The sequence below is a fragment of the Solanum tuberosum genome, unplaced genomic scaffold, assembly GCF_000226075.1.
Source record: "Solanum tuberosum cultivar DM 1-3 516 R44 unplaced genomic scaffold, SolTub_3.0 scf00114, whole genome shotgun sequence".
Classification (NCBI taxonomy): Eukaryota; Viridiplantae; Streptophyta; class Magnoliopsida; order Solanales; family Solanaceae; genus Solanum; species Solanum tuberosum.
In genome coordinates, this window is record NW_006239038.1 from 217,660 (window position 1) to 232,154 (window position 14,495).

Here is a 14,495-nt window from a genome sequence, read left to right on the forward strand (position 1 = left end):
ATCAAATCAAATCAAATGTATGTAATTGAAGCTCACCTTGGTTAAACCTTCTACCAAGCAAGTTGAAATCAGCTATATAAATCCTCATTGTACCTGTATCTATAGTGTGAGGATTCATATGAATCGACTAGTTTTATGTTCGCTAATAATCTGCCCCTTCTTTATTTAAGCTTAAGACATATAATATGATCTAGCAAGTCTACACTGACAAAGTTTTCAAACATATTTTATTAGGTGAAAAATAATTCGACAGGGGCGACCTGAGAACACATGTTGAGATACAAATCATCAAACTAAAAAAGAAAAATGACAACATGTGATCTCAAGTTGCCCCTATTGAATACTTTCACCAATATTAGAAGATTCAATATTGATTGCCTCTTAACTTTTTTTTCTAGATAAAAATTATTTGATTTTGATTAGATATTTATAGTAAGGTTAGTATAGATAGTATTTCAACTGTGTACTACTACTTGGTACTTTTTTTAGGACAATATTTTGAAATTTTTCTTAGCTATAATAAAAGTACAACTTGTTGTACTCCACATAGTGTTACTTCATAGTTTGTAGTTTGTACTACAAATAATTCCAAGTTAGAGTGTTGCAACCGTAATCATTCCATGTGGGAGCCAAAGGATTTTTTTCTTTTTAAAAAAAAAAATGGAAAATTTACTTTTCCTTTTTAGTTATATTTTTAAGATCACAAGTCCAAATTTATTTATTTTATATATATAATTTTACATCATCGATATCAACTGTCTATTGACATTTAAGGTTCTTAACATTAAATGAACTTATCGAGGAATAACAACATCGGCCAAAAAATCTAAAAAAACGACTCTGCTGGGGATCGAACCCAGAATCTCTGGTTTCGTAGACCAGCGCCTTATCCATTGGGCCACAGAGTCAATTTGTTGACTAGTAATTGTTAATATTGTACCCATTCTTTTCTCCTTTCAAAAGTGAATAATTTAAAATGTATTTTCTTGTCATTTTAAATATTTTTGGACATACAAGTTGGTGATGTTTTATATTAACTGAGCATTAGGAAGATTTATCGAATGAACAAGTTGTAAATCTTAGTTCTCGAATGTGAAAACCACTCTGTGTCACGTGGTGTATGAAGTCAAACTTTACGAAAAGAATGGAACTATAACTTCACCGACACACAGTTCACATGACTAAAACGTATTCCAACTTTACTCCTTTGTTATGTCCCATATTTATTGGACGAATAAGCTTTATCATATCTTGAGTAGAATGTCTATCGGAAATAGTTTCATTACCTTCTAAGGTAAGGGGTAAGGTCTGCACACATATTACCCTCTTCATACCATACTTATGGAATTATAGCTTATATGTTGTTGATTAAGTTTATCATGATAAACAACCAAAGAGTAACTTCACACAAAATGCAATATGCTACACTTAGCAAGCTTGAATAGTTATGCTTTTGACAAACTTATATAAATTATATAAAAATTAATCAAGAATCTTGATTCAGTTGTACACGCCATTGTTTTCTACCAATTCAAAGGAAAAGTATCAAAACTTTTGAGCTCACAAATACGAATTCATGTGCTTCAGAAGAGATAACAGAAGGTAAGAGTTGAGTTCAACATGCACACTAGCTGTGTTTATATGGCAAGTCAACCCTTGCGGGCTAAAGCAGCTGCAATTCCACCAACCAAAACTCCAACAGCAGTAGCAGCAATGCCGATGCCAATAACTCCATCTGTTTCAGACATGGCGAAATGCATAGCATTAATCAACTCTTTCTTCAAGAAACGATATACGATAAAAAAAGAAATGACACTGAGAGTTCCATTTTGCTACCTTTGGTAATTTTCTCTTCAATTGTTTTCTTGAGGGTCAAGGCCTGCCTCCAATCAGGTGCAATCTGTAGATTTACTAATTTAGGAGAAATGAAAAACCGCGATTGCCAATAAAAATAACTTGTGTAGGTATGTGAATAATGAAAGCAACAGAATTGCACGAATGCAGTTCCAAGCAATGCAATTTCACTAAAGATGTGCTGAAATTAATGTCAAGGGTGAAGCAAAGGTAAAACAGAGAGATCAAACCTCCAAACAACGATCAACAAGCTGCCTGCTTCTTGGAAAGTCTCCGCTTCTATAGTAACCAACAGCCAGAAGATAAAGCTTTTCTCTCATTTGCAAGGGACTGCTACTGCCACCCAAAGAAGCTGCAAATGACAAAATAAGTAATGAACTACTAGGGAAGGAGAAGGTAAAAAGGAGTAAACGCGAAAAGGAATATGCACTAGGGAAATGTAATAGCTCAAAGCATTCAGGAAATTCTTCATGAAACTCCCACAGTTCGGGGAAAGGAAATGTCAGGGGTGAGGGAATGAATGATGCGGCATGTAGCCAAAGGGAGAAGGAAGGGAAGAAGAAAAAGTTCAATAGCTCTACTATACTGACCTTCAAGCATTGCTATCCCACGCTGTATATCTTCAGGCCTTCTTGAGTGAACAAGAGCCCAAGATAAACGCATAATGCATTCACTTTTAAGGTCATCAGATGAACCTTTTTCAGCCTCAGCAACTTCACGTTCACAACCCTGTAGACATATTGCAACTTCAATATTCAAATACTAGTTAGACGCCAAAATGATTGCAAGAAAATTCACACTCAGTTTACATTAACATCATTGCAAATGGAACTGCAAATCATTTAGATGTTCCACGGGCTATCTCCTGATTTAAGTACTTCCACAAAGAAAAATTCTGCAGGTTTGTACTGTTGTACATAACGTCTTAACCATTTTATAAGCGAGAAAAATTGCTGGAAAATGTATTGCTAACGGTGCTAACTCATATGGTTGGGTTTCAAATGTGCACAAAAGGAATTAAAATCTGAAAAGTAAGATCCTCAAGTCACTGCCCACTATCACGATGCAACACTTGAAATCATGTACAAACAGTTTGCTTTCTACATAACGGAGCAAGGATAATTGGCTGAATATTTTGTCTAGCCTCGACTTTTAATTGACTATATCAGTCTTAAAAGACCATTAATAAGAAGTCAACCTCTAAATACCATTTAGAAGTAGTAGTACTAAGATCCAAAAACAAAACTTCAATTGCAGAAAAGAGAATGGAAGCAAATGATCTCAATCAGTAAACAGCTTCTTATTTAGTATCGAAGTTTCCAGGATATAATTAGAACTGCAATAAAATGAAGAGAGTCCTATGTGAAATAACGTTTGCTTTGCTTTTGCTCATGTTTCTATTCCACAAAATAGCCAAATCACCAAAGTTAATACAGAATTTAAGGATACAGAATGAAAAAGTATGTAAATTAAGTAGCATGCTCACCTTCTCCCAATAAAATAGAATATATGAGAAACTACTTGCTATTATTGGAATGAAGTGCACTGAAACATTATAAATCTAAAGCAAAATTTATATAGATGACTAATATATCCAACCCCAACTAGGTTGGAGTTGAGGCATCGTTAGTTGATTGATTGTGTGGCAATAAGGGTTGAATACTTATGCCACTTCAATTTTACATTTTGTAAGTTACCGAAATTAGGATCTTTGAACCGTTTCTACATATTTTAACTCTTGCTCTTGGTCTTGGGATCTTTCACTATGAAAATCTATGTTTCCCATCATAAATAGAAACACATCAAACAATTTAACAAAATGACTCATAAACCTTACTTCTAAATAAGGACAGTCAGTAAATTAACTATGCTTCTAAACTAATATCAAACATTCTGGATAAAGAAAAAAATATCAAAAACCAGAACTTAACAACAAACCATAAAACTTCAATTCTAGCTAAGAACAATAACCAAATCCATTTCACTTCAATCCAAACTAATTAGCATCTAACAACTTGATTCCTTTAGCTTAAATTTTCCGTTTCAGGTGTTTCTAGACTAACAAACATATTAAATTCTATACTTCCTCTTTCATCAATCAGATTAAAAATACCACTACCTTTTCCAAGAGAACTCCCTAAATGACTCATCATACCATCCTGAAACTGACAGGCAGTCTTATCTTATTTATAATTGGATCTAGCTGAAGCACTGAATTTGTTGTCCAGGAAATCATCTTCTGCAGGTAAAACTTTAGATGAAAGGGGTTGCAAAGATTTCTGGATTTCCAGTTCACACCGATTGTGCAATGAGCAAGAGAGCCGTCAATTGATCGATTGATGGAAAAGATATTGCCCCTTCTGCATTTTGGGCTTGGGACTTCCATGTTGGAGGTCTCAAGTTCGAAACCCCTTGACAGCGAAAGCAAGGGGTTTGTCTTCTGGGTCGAGCTCGTCGCACCGGGCTTGCCTAGTGCGGGTTACCTCTCCTATGTGGTTTGCGAGCTATTGCATAGGAGCGGGGGTTTTACCCTGTGCGCACCCAAAGGGTAGCGGCTGCGGGTTTCCCTTGTCATCAAAAAAAAAATACCACTGATTTCAACATATAATCCTTTTCTTAAAATGTACACTACTCAACCCATCACGTGAAAGATGGGCCACCGGACCAACAAGCTATTGAGCAACTTAGATTACAAGCAGTGTCCTTTTAGTATTTGTACCATTAGCAGTGACACGTGACACCCCTCGTACCAAGGTAAATCCACCCCTACCAACACACCACCCTTCCCAGACTCCACTCGTGGGATTACAATGGATATGTTGTTGTCGTTGTTACATTTAACCTACCTTACATCTCTAAGCTCAATGTACAGAATTGATTAAGAATCTTATTCAAAAATGATTCTTTTTTAAAACAGATAACAAAACAAAAACAAAAAAAAGATAGAATTTTTACATCAACAACGCTCGACGAGTTCCTATAAGCTTAATTTCAACTAATCAAAGAATCAAATACACAAACCACAAAGACATTAAGATAGAAATCTATCGCAGTTCTTTAGTAAACGCTCAAATCTGTCAATCAAATCAAATAAAATTCGGAAAAAAAAACTTACAGCGACTATATCCGAGTCGCACCAAGGAATTTGATCTCCGCCGGTGAAGAAATCGCCGATTGAATCGAAGAATTTTCCGATTTTCGCATCCATTTTGTTGAATTTGTTCGAAAGGAGAGGGAATGTGGCTAAATATGTAAAGTAGAAGTGACAAAAAATAAATACTAAAATAATACAGCTTCCTAGTTAAGTTTATTTGCTTAGAAACTAAGAAATGATAAACAAAACCGTGTGCCAAAATTTTGACAAAATGGTCCTTAACGTAGGAGAGTGGACTATTTTAGTCCTTCGTATATCACGTAATTGAAATAGTCCTTAGTTCAAATTTCATGAATTATTCGTGAAATTTTAAATATCTGAACTCTAACACATTCTGCTAGAGTTTTAGTTATAAAAGTTTGAACTTTAATATTGGATGTTGGAATTGTTTTGTGTTTTAATTGAGAATATTTTTTATCGAGAAGTTAAAAAACTCTTTCATATTTTCACTACGGATTTTTTCAAATTATGGGTGGTGGAAAGAGAAATGTAGGAGGAGTATACAAAAAGAAAAAATCAAACATTTACTTATAAAATAAAAGTTTTATTTTATTTTATTTTTGATAACCGAGAAATCTGTCTGTGACCCGCCCTTTGGATCAATCACATCCTTCTAAACTCGGTGGATAATGGGCCCACCCCTCTACCCTTCTCCACTTAAATACCGGGTTTCGCTTTGCATGGTGTGGGGCTTGAACTTGCAACCTAAGTCACAATTCCTCCACTTTTTGCCACTTGAGCTAGGCCTTGGGGGCATAAAATAAAAGTTCAGATAGTCAACCAATTAAGCTATTAAAATTATCTTGATATCTCTGTTTGTGTTCGAAGATCTACTACTATTGATAAAATGCTTAAGGCATATTATAATGGGGTAAAGGACAAATATATTCCCGAACTATCGTAAATGGTATGCAGATATACTCCGTCGTACTTTTGGGACATTGGTGCCCATGCCGTCAAAAAACTAGAACATATATATTCACTATAACAGAAGACTAAATAGGAACACGTGGTGCAATCTTATTTGTCGGGTCGATGGATAAAGTTATGACACGTGTATGTCTGTTAGTATAAAGGGTATATATGCTTTAATTTTTGGATGGCAGAGCACCAATGCCTCAAAAGTATGACGAAAGATATCTGCCTAGCATTTACGATAGTTCGGAAGTATGTTTGTCCTTTACCCTATTATATTTGAAAGTACTTTAATTAGTAAAAAGAAAATAATCTTCAATTTAGAATTCTGCAAATAAAGAAGAGATTATTGAAGGATGTGATGCAATTAACATAACTGATCCTTCCTTAATTAGAGATTTAAATCCTCAATATAAAAAAAATTGTTTTTTTTTTCAAATTCGAACTATAGCTACATATGAATGTGTAAGATATGTTACATGACAACCAAATAGATGGACCTGTTATTGCTTTAATTAGAGGTACATAAAAATAATCTTGATAAAAAACGTTTCTCTTGTGATATCCTATATGACACGAATTTAGATATAATCAAACTCTAATATAGGTTTCGAACCTCAGGTGAGAAAAAAAACACATACTTGACATCATTCAAATATATCAAACATAGAATTAAAAATAGGGAAAATTGTACATAATGACAAACTATTAATTCAAATTAAATGGTATAACCACACATTGATTTAATGGTATCCTGTAGCAAACTATTTGCCAGTCGCCTCTCTCCCTCAAACTCTCGCTTGCCACTCTCCCTCTCTCGCTCGCTCTCTCTGTGCTCGCCTCTCTCGCTTTATACAACAAAATTGTATAAATTGTGTTTTTGTTTGTATAAAGTGGGAGAAAATTGCATATACACATGCAAATACATATATATTCGTCCTATACACTTATAATTATACAATAAAAATATTCCCCTGCACAGTTCTCTTTTGCCTTTCTCGTTTTATACAACAAAATTGTATAAATTGCATTTATGTTCGTATAAAGCGAGAGAAAATTGTATATACATATGCAAAATACATATATATTCGTCCTATACATTTATAATTATACAATAAAAATATTCTCCTGCCCAGTTCTCTTTTGCCTTTCTCTCTTTCTCATTTTATACGGCAGAATTGTATAAATTGCGTTTCTGTTTGTATAAAGCGAGAGAAAATTATATACATATGCAAATACATATATATTCGTCCTATACACTTATAATTATACAATAAAAATATTCCCCTGCCAACGAGAGGATAACAACAATTTATACAAAATGGCCTGCCAGCGAAATTATACAAATCTGAAGAGGAGCCAACGAATTATACAATTGCTTCTTTTTGTATATATATATAGTAAAATAGACATAGTTTTCAATTGTATATGTATAACGAATTATACATATATATGTTTGCTATGAAACACAATTATATAAATTTTGCTATAACATACAAATATGATTTTTTTTGTTTGAAAGTTGTTCTTAAAAATATTAGTACTCCAATATATAAAACTTAGAGTTAAAAATATTAGTACTCCAATATAATAAGCAAATTACTTTACAAGATACCCAAATCTCTTCGACTTCCCCCTTTAGTTCTTGTATTCTTCCCCTCTTTAGCTCACCAAATTTCTTCCCTTTTTTGCTTCCTGAAATTAGTAATCAGTGAGATGTATGTCAATTTTGAGTTATAGATGATGCTTATACACTCTCTTTCTTCTCTCTGTACATGTATTTATGCTCCAATTTGTTCTTTGTATACATATGCACACAAGGGCGGTTCAATCTTCGCATTCTCCGCTGATTTGGGGTTCGAATTTTGAGTTAATAAGCAAAAGGGGTTAAGAAAAAACCCAGAGAAATTGACGGGAGATCATGGAAGGTATCGATTTTTAAATTTTTTATCGGTTTTTCCTTTTTTATTAGCTAGCTAGATCAATTTTGGAATCTGGGTATGTTACTTTTTGTTCAATTTAGTTTCAATTTCACGGAAAGTTACTATCTTGGGTGTTGTTTTGGAATCTGGAATTTGGGTTTTAGAGGTCTAGTTTCATCAGATTATATTGCTATTTTTGATAATTCTGAGCCAGCTTACGTGCACCGTGACTAGTTTCATGGGTTAGTAGCTGCTACTACTTCCCACCGGTACATATATAGGGTAACTCTGTCTAGAAATTACCTAGTGTTTTTGCTTCTGCTGGCAGTGGCGGATCCTGAAATTTTATATCATAAGTGCTCAATTATTTTGAGTTTGGAAATTGCTATATAGAGTGGGTGCTTAGTTAGTATATTTGGATGAATTATTAGATATTGTACACAAATAATAGTGTTTATCACAAAAAGCAATGGGTGCTTAAGCACCCATAGTACCATAACATAGGTCCGCCTAAGATCTCATGGTTCTTAATTCCATTTTATTGACCATGAGGCCACACCTTTGGGTGCTATTTTAATTTGCTACTCCCCCGTTTTTCAATTTGGTTGTTTAGTTTTGACTTGACGCAAAGTTTAAGGAAGTAAAGAAGACTTTTGAGTTTTTGGTGGTCTTATACTAAAGATATGAGAATGTATCTAAATGTCCTTTAATCTTGTGGTCTTGAACGTGTCGTGTGGAAAGTTAAAATTAAAGAGTTGTAAGGAAAGGGAAGTAAGACAAACAAATTGAAACGGAGGGAATATTAGTTAAGTCTGGTAGTATGGATGACTACTTTTCTGCATCGTGGTTAGTTGTGGATTCTGCTTTCCACCCTAATCAACTAGATTGGTTCCCTTTTGCTTGAATATTAGATATCTCAAATAATGCTTATGAATTTGTTCAATTTAAAGTTGGACCTGCTGGTGTTGGAACTTGAAACAATTGATTGTGATCCTTATTTCTAGCTTGCATAGTTATTGGCTTTATTAATGTATTTTATCCATAATCTAGATTCACGTGAAATACATTCTGAAGATGATAAAGGTCATGTTGGGAAACTCAAGGCAAGAATACTCAAGACGCCTGCACAAATTGAAGGTTTAGAGAAATTCTACGAGGGTAACAGATCTTACTAACTTTTTCTTGTTTTGAATAAGCTTCTATGCCGTATGTTATTTCAAATATAACTATGAGAGAGCTTGCAAAAATTTCAGAGCATAAGTATCCTACAGAGTCAATGAAATTGGAGGTGGCACAGTCATTGGGATTAACAGAAAAGCAGGTTTCTGGGTGGTTTTGTCATAGGCGGTTGAAAGACAAGAGGCTATTAAGTCGGGAAACAAATGCAAAAGGAAGACAAGATCGTTCAAGTGGCGTCATTCAGGACCGTGGCAGCGGTTTTAGGCAGGATTCTTGTGGAAGTACTAAGCAAGGCGATGATAAGTATTTTGATCATCGAGAAGTTGAGAGTAGAAGATTAACTGGGCCAGAAGTATCAGCTGCGGATGTGACACGTGAAGTTGACACTATGTATAGAGCAGAGTCTAACCTCATGGAGGACACACCTTCAGGAAGTAGCTCTTCCTTACGGGATGCACGTTTTTCAAAAAATGTAGAATCATTTGATATGGCAACTTCAAAATACCTACCAGGTAATGAACCTACTGATCTCAAGTATGTGAAACCAAGGACTGGCCCATCAGGGTATCTAAAAGTGAAAGCCAAGGTAGAAAATGCTTCAATTACTGCTGTGAAGAGGCAATTGGGAAGTGTCTACCGCCAGGATGGTCCACTACTTGGTGTAGTATTTGACCTGCTTCCACGGGGTGCTTTTGAATCATCAGTGCAAACTCCTGTTGACGGTGAGTTAAAATGGTTGCTTCTCTTCCACTGTTGACCTTTTTCTGATCCAAGTCTTTTTTCATCCATTCATTTCATTGACTTTTGAGTGTGCATGCCTTTCTCTCCCAGAAGAAGCTTTGTCTCCTTAAAGCATGCTAATTCTGTTCCTATTTAGTTTAGCTTTTGATTTTTCGATTTTGTCGTGCTTCTATACAACTAAAACACTTCTCTCATCAAATTGCTCTGTGAAAATTTATGTACAGTTTCGTAAGGAACAAGATATTTTTGTATTTTGAACAGTTCTTATTATGTTTAAAAAATAGTTATGACAATACTGTGTTTATTTTATGAGAAATGCTAATACGATCCTGATTGATTAACAAAACCAGCTCATATTGGCAATATTATTAAATTTTGATCAAGACCTAAGCTGATTCTGTTCTTTAGGTTTTAAAAGAACGGTAATTATGAATTTAATGCATTAGGGTCAGCTTGTCCTTAATCTGCAAGTTATGAAGTCCTTTTTTCATGTTCTCTTGATACTAAGGGGTTTATTTTTGTGCTAGTCCTTTTGGATCATCCATCTTAAGCATATGCTTGTATATCCAGAATTACGTGTTTGTCTGCTCTTATACTTAAAATTGAGTTGGCAGAACAAAGCTGAGAACCTCGCAAGCTTTAATTTGGTTCATCTTCTTTCTTTTGAGAGGAATAAAATTGAAATTTTAATAATACTTTATCAACTTCGCTGTTCCCATTATTGTAGTTTTGTGATGTTTGAAACTTCCACATGCACAAGTACACGGTGTATAACGTTCCTGTAGTATTCAGATCAATTTTTGTTTAGATGTAAAAAGAGTGAGGGTTCTTTGTTGCTGAATGAGTGAAGTTCTTATTGCCACGTCTGATACCACTTCTACTCAGCATTGTACTTTATATTCAAGTTTTTATTCTTGGGCATGTATAATTTTTTTTTGTTTTTGCATCTCATTTTGGATTCTGAAAGTGTAATTTAGTGTCTAACACAGAGAGTTGCTGACTATGACTTCCATATTAATGTTTGTCAGACCCTGAATATGCTGGAAAACCTGTTCCATATCTTACACCAGATTTCACTAAAGTCGACAAGCAATCCAATTCATGCATAGTAAGTGGATCTTGTGCAAATTGATCTTAGTGATTTGGTAAACTTTGATTTCATAGTTCTCAACCATGAACTTACTGCATTATGTACAGTAATGCTTGATTTTGTGTCTAGTTGATAATTAATTAAATTTAGACTAGGAATTTATATATATATTTTTTACTCTGGGACAACAGTTGCTGATATACTTCAGTCAGTAGGGATGGCAATGGGGTGGGGCAGATGTGGAGCAGAGCGGGTTTAGGCCTATGCAGGCGGGGCGGGTTGAAATAGATTTTTTCCAATTCTTAGTGGGGCGGGGCGGGTGCTGGTTTACAGTGTAACTGTTGATGCTATAACCTAATGTTAAGCTCTAAGCTTCTACTTCACTGTGTAACTGTTGATGTTTTTAATTTTTTTTTTTTTTTTTACCTTTTTGTTAAATTTGAATCTAAGCAGCAACTTATGTTAAATTTTTAATTGTATTTCATAAGTAGAATTTATAAGTTGAATATTAAAAAAGAATTATAGTCGAATGTTAAAACTAAATAACAAAGTGAAAAAAAATAGTAAGAGAACTTATGTGGGGTAGGTTTATGCAGGATGGGTTAATGTGGAGCGGGGTGGGGCGGGTTGAATAGTAAATTAGTCAATGCAGGGCAGTGCGGAGCGGATTAAAGTCTCCATGGATTTATGCGGGTTTGCCCTGCAACCGCCCCGCCCCACCCCATTGCCATCCCTATCAGTCAGTTGATCTTTTAAATGAATAATGTGAAGTAAGTACTAATCATAGAACTGTGGAATAGCAACACTACACAAAAGAATTATGTAGGGCTGTTATTTTCAACTTCTTTTTCATTTAGATATTTTGCATTGGACCATGGATAGACCTTTTCTAAAAGAGATTCATGGACCATGGAGGGAGACTTGTTTTAGCGAGAGACCTTACCTATCTTGAGGATTTAAACATCTTTACATTTTTCTACTGGCTCAAATGTGAATGGGTTGAGATATAATTGTGCTTTATTTAGTGCCTCCTGCCCTACCATAGCTAGATCTTACAGTTAAAGCTAAAGCACTCAAGTCAATCTGTTGATTTACCTATTCTGCTTTTGCGTTGGTCTAATAGAGGTATGGATCCATTTCCAAGACAAACTCTCATGGCTCTGATTTGGATGGTGCAAATTTCAAAAAATCAAACAAGTCTGGTCATCCTGAATATTACATTAACCAAAAGCCTGGTCGGAATTCCTCTATGCACAATGGTGATCGTTACTATCTTGAGCGGAACTCGTCGATAGAGATGCGCAAAGGTTCTGGAAGAGAAGTGGCAGTTGATGGCAGATGCAACTATAAGCTTATGTCTAAACATGATGGTGCAGAAATAAAAACTAGTCCTGGCTCTAGTGGTGGTTTTCGAAGTTCCTACAGTGCAAAAGTCAATAGGGAGCAGGTGACGCCTAGGTTCACTAGCCGCAATTGTGTGAGCCTTGAGATTGCAGAGGAGGAAGATCTTGAATGCAAGCCTTCAAATTTTTTCCAAAAGGGAAGTAAGCATCATTATTGTCCAGAGAGAGAGCTCCCCAGTAAAGTTGAAAAGGTATAATGCCATTTTTGTTCTGTGCTTCTTTGTTATCCAGCAATAAACTGAGAATTTTACCTTGATTATGATATATAGGATTACATCCATGTAGACAGACCAACAGTTGATGAAGATTATAATGAAGATTATAATGAAGATCGCGTGAAGATACCCTGGGAGAATGAAATGAGGGTAAGCTTTTTAGATCATGTTAGCATGTTACTATTTGTAATTCCTTTCGGTAAAGATATGGTCATTTGAACTCTTTGAATACAAAAAATTTTGAAGGCTGCCAAAAGAGCAAGGGATGATGAAGCTCCTAACCATCAAGAGGATGTGAGGAAAGCATCAGTGACTAGAATGCCATCCCAGACAAATCATCAGATAAGGTTTGGCCATGTTTAAGATCTTGGTTTCTAATCTATAAATATGCATACTGTGCGATTGTGAATGTGCATCTATATTTGAACTTATATGGCTCCATCTTGAGATGTTTGACTGAGATGTCAAGGTTTTGGAGAATCATATTTTGGTCTTCAATGGCTTTTGCTGAAACAATTTTAAAGATAGATTTGTGATGTAAAGTACAGAAGAATGCATGGTAGAAAGTTCTGTCTCTCATAAGTGATTTATGTCTCCCGTCTTCAACTCCATTACCTTGTCTTGCGCACTCATAGAAGGCTGACTTACGACACTTCAGAACAATGTACGGTCCATCTTCTGTACGTTGTGCATAGCACAGTGTTCAACACTAATGTCGGTAGTCCTTATCGAGTATGTTAAGTTCTGCTGTCTTGTATTTGTCGGTGTGACAGTAAAGGTGTTAAGAACGACTTCTAACTTTTATATATGGACAGTAGAGAGACTAGTTACCTGAAAAGACAGGTTCCAGTAGTGTGAAAATTATTTGCAATGTTAGTTTATATAAGTTAAATCTTTTTAAGAATCGTCTTTACTGTTATGTTAACAATGACACCCTCTGTGTTCGTTCTAGGTCTGCTGCAGAGATGTCATCTAGCTTTAGTGAAGATGACAAAGCAGAAGAAACCAGTTCTTTTGAGGATTAAGAGATTTGCAGTTTCCAGAGAAAAAAGTTAAAAAGTTCAGAAGCTGTAGTGATTCTTGAATTCCTATTTGTTGATAGCAGAAGTTTCTTTGGATTTGTACAGTTCGAAACAACTTATAATGCTCTCATCAGTCTTTGTACAGTAAAAGTTGTACTTTTTTTTCTTCAAATGTAGTAGCTGGATGCAGAAATTAGAAGAATTTTTTGAGTTTTATATTGACATTTAAGCTTTAGATGCAATGAGAAATTGATCAAAATAAACCTTCATCTCTTGTTGCTCGGGATCTTTAAAAGTGTTGCTAGGTGCGTGTCAAATCCTTCAAAAGTAGTGTACTTTGGAGGATCGGATACTGGTGTGATAACAGTTTTGGATGGGAGCAGGTTTGAAAAAGGATCTTAGAGTGTCTAGGGTTGGGCCAGGTGGAGAGTTCGAGCAACATAGGATTTTTATAAAGGGTGTCATTTGACGTTGGTTCGCTGATTTTTCTCTCTCCATATACATGTAAATACATTTATCTATAATAATATGTATATATGATAGGCTGATGTCATTTGAATAAAGCAAATATCAGTTTAGACATGAAATAAAGTCTTAAAAATTATCATAGTTTTAAATCTTAATAAACTTGATTTTGAATTGTGACAATAGACTATCAACGCTTTGATAAAATCTTGCGTATGCTACTGGATCTCTCTGACCTTTTGGTCCAAGCAATCAAAAGGTCAATGACTTGTACATAAAAATAGTGAAAGAAGAAAATAATACTAAAAGTGGAAAAAGAATTTGAATAAAATAACACATTTAAGTGGTTTAGTTTGATGAGATAATGAAGCATCTCACGTGATATGTTTTTGTTTAAAGCCAAACTCCATTTTATTTTTTCATGTGGATAGTTTTTGTTGAATATAATTATTGATAAGTATAATCAAAGCTGGTCAGTGGTCAATAAAATAGATTGAAAATCATGAGATTTTACGTTCAAATCTTCAACAAAAAC

At 34.8% G+C, this 14,495-nt stretch overlaps 2 protein-coding genes and 1 non-coding gene across 3 annotated transcripts; 1 reads left to right on the top strand and 2 right to left on the bottom strand.

The window, feature by feature from the left end:
• Positions 1-835: 835 nt before the first annotated feature.
• On the bottom strand, positions 836-908 carry TRNAR-ACG (transfer RNA arginine (anticodon ACG)). The gene has a single exon. It is a non-coding gene; the product is annotated as a tRNA-Arg (tRNA).
• Positions 909-1,425: 517 nt separating this feature from the next.
• LOC102599821 (mitochondrial fission 1 protein A-like) lies at positions 1,426-5,146 on the bottom strand. The gene is made up of 5 exons (XM_006349737.2): positions 4,970-5,146; positions 2,445-2,583; positions 2,085-2,206; positions 1,837-1,900; positions 1,426-1,735 (listed from the first exon to the last, which is right to left on the bottom strand). The coding sequence occupies exons 1-5, from the start codon at positions 5,060-5,062 to the stop codon at positions 1,650-1,652; spliced, it is 504 nt and encodes a 167-aa protein (XP_006349799.1). The 5' UTR covers positions 5,063-5,146; the 3' UTR covers positions 1,426-1,649.
• A 2,364-nt stretch (positions 5,147-7,510) lies between these two features.
• LOC102600158 (uncharacterized) lies at positions 7,511-13,762 on the top strand. The gene is made up of 8 exons (XM_006349738.2): positions 7,511-7,851; positions 8,896-9,003; positions 9,099-9,746; positions 10,794-10,873; positions 11,979-12,449; positions 12,528-12,623; positions 12,720-12,820; positions 13,426-13,762. The coding sequence occupies exons 1-8, from the start codon at positions 7,845-7,847 to the stop codon at positions 13,496-13,498; spliced, it is 1,584 nt and encodes a 527-aa protein (XP_006349800.1). The 5' UTR covers positions 7,511-7,844; the 3' UTR covers positions 13,499-13,762.
• Positions 13,763-14,495: the final 733 nt, after the last annotated feature.

Bases quoted from the DNA above. Each gene is read 5' to 3' on its own strand.
- LOC102599821 (XM_006349737.2), bottom strand. From the start codon at position 5,062: ATGGATGCGAAAATCGGAAAATTCTTCGATTCAATCGGCGATTTCTTC. The intron at 2,207-2,444 runs GTCAGTATAGTA...TGTCATTTGCAG, and splicing joins TGGGATAGCAATGCTTGAAG to CTTCTTTGGGTGGCAGTAGC. The intron at 1,736-1,836 runs GTAGCAAAATGG...TGTCTGAAACAG, and splicing joins TGAAGAGAAAATTACCAAAG to ATGGAGTTATTGGCATCGGC.
- LOC102600158 (XM_006349738.2), top strand. The intron at 9,004-9,098 runs GTAACAGATCTT...CAAAAATTTCAG, and splicing joins TTTAGAGAAATTCTACGAGG to AGCATAAGTATCCTACAGAG. The intron at 10,874-11,978 runs GTAAGTGGATCT...TTGGTCTAATAG, and splicing joins AGCAATCCAATTCATGCATA to AGGTATGGATCCATTTCCAA.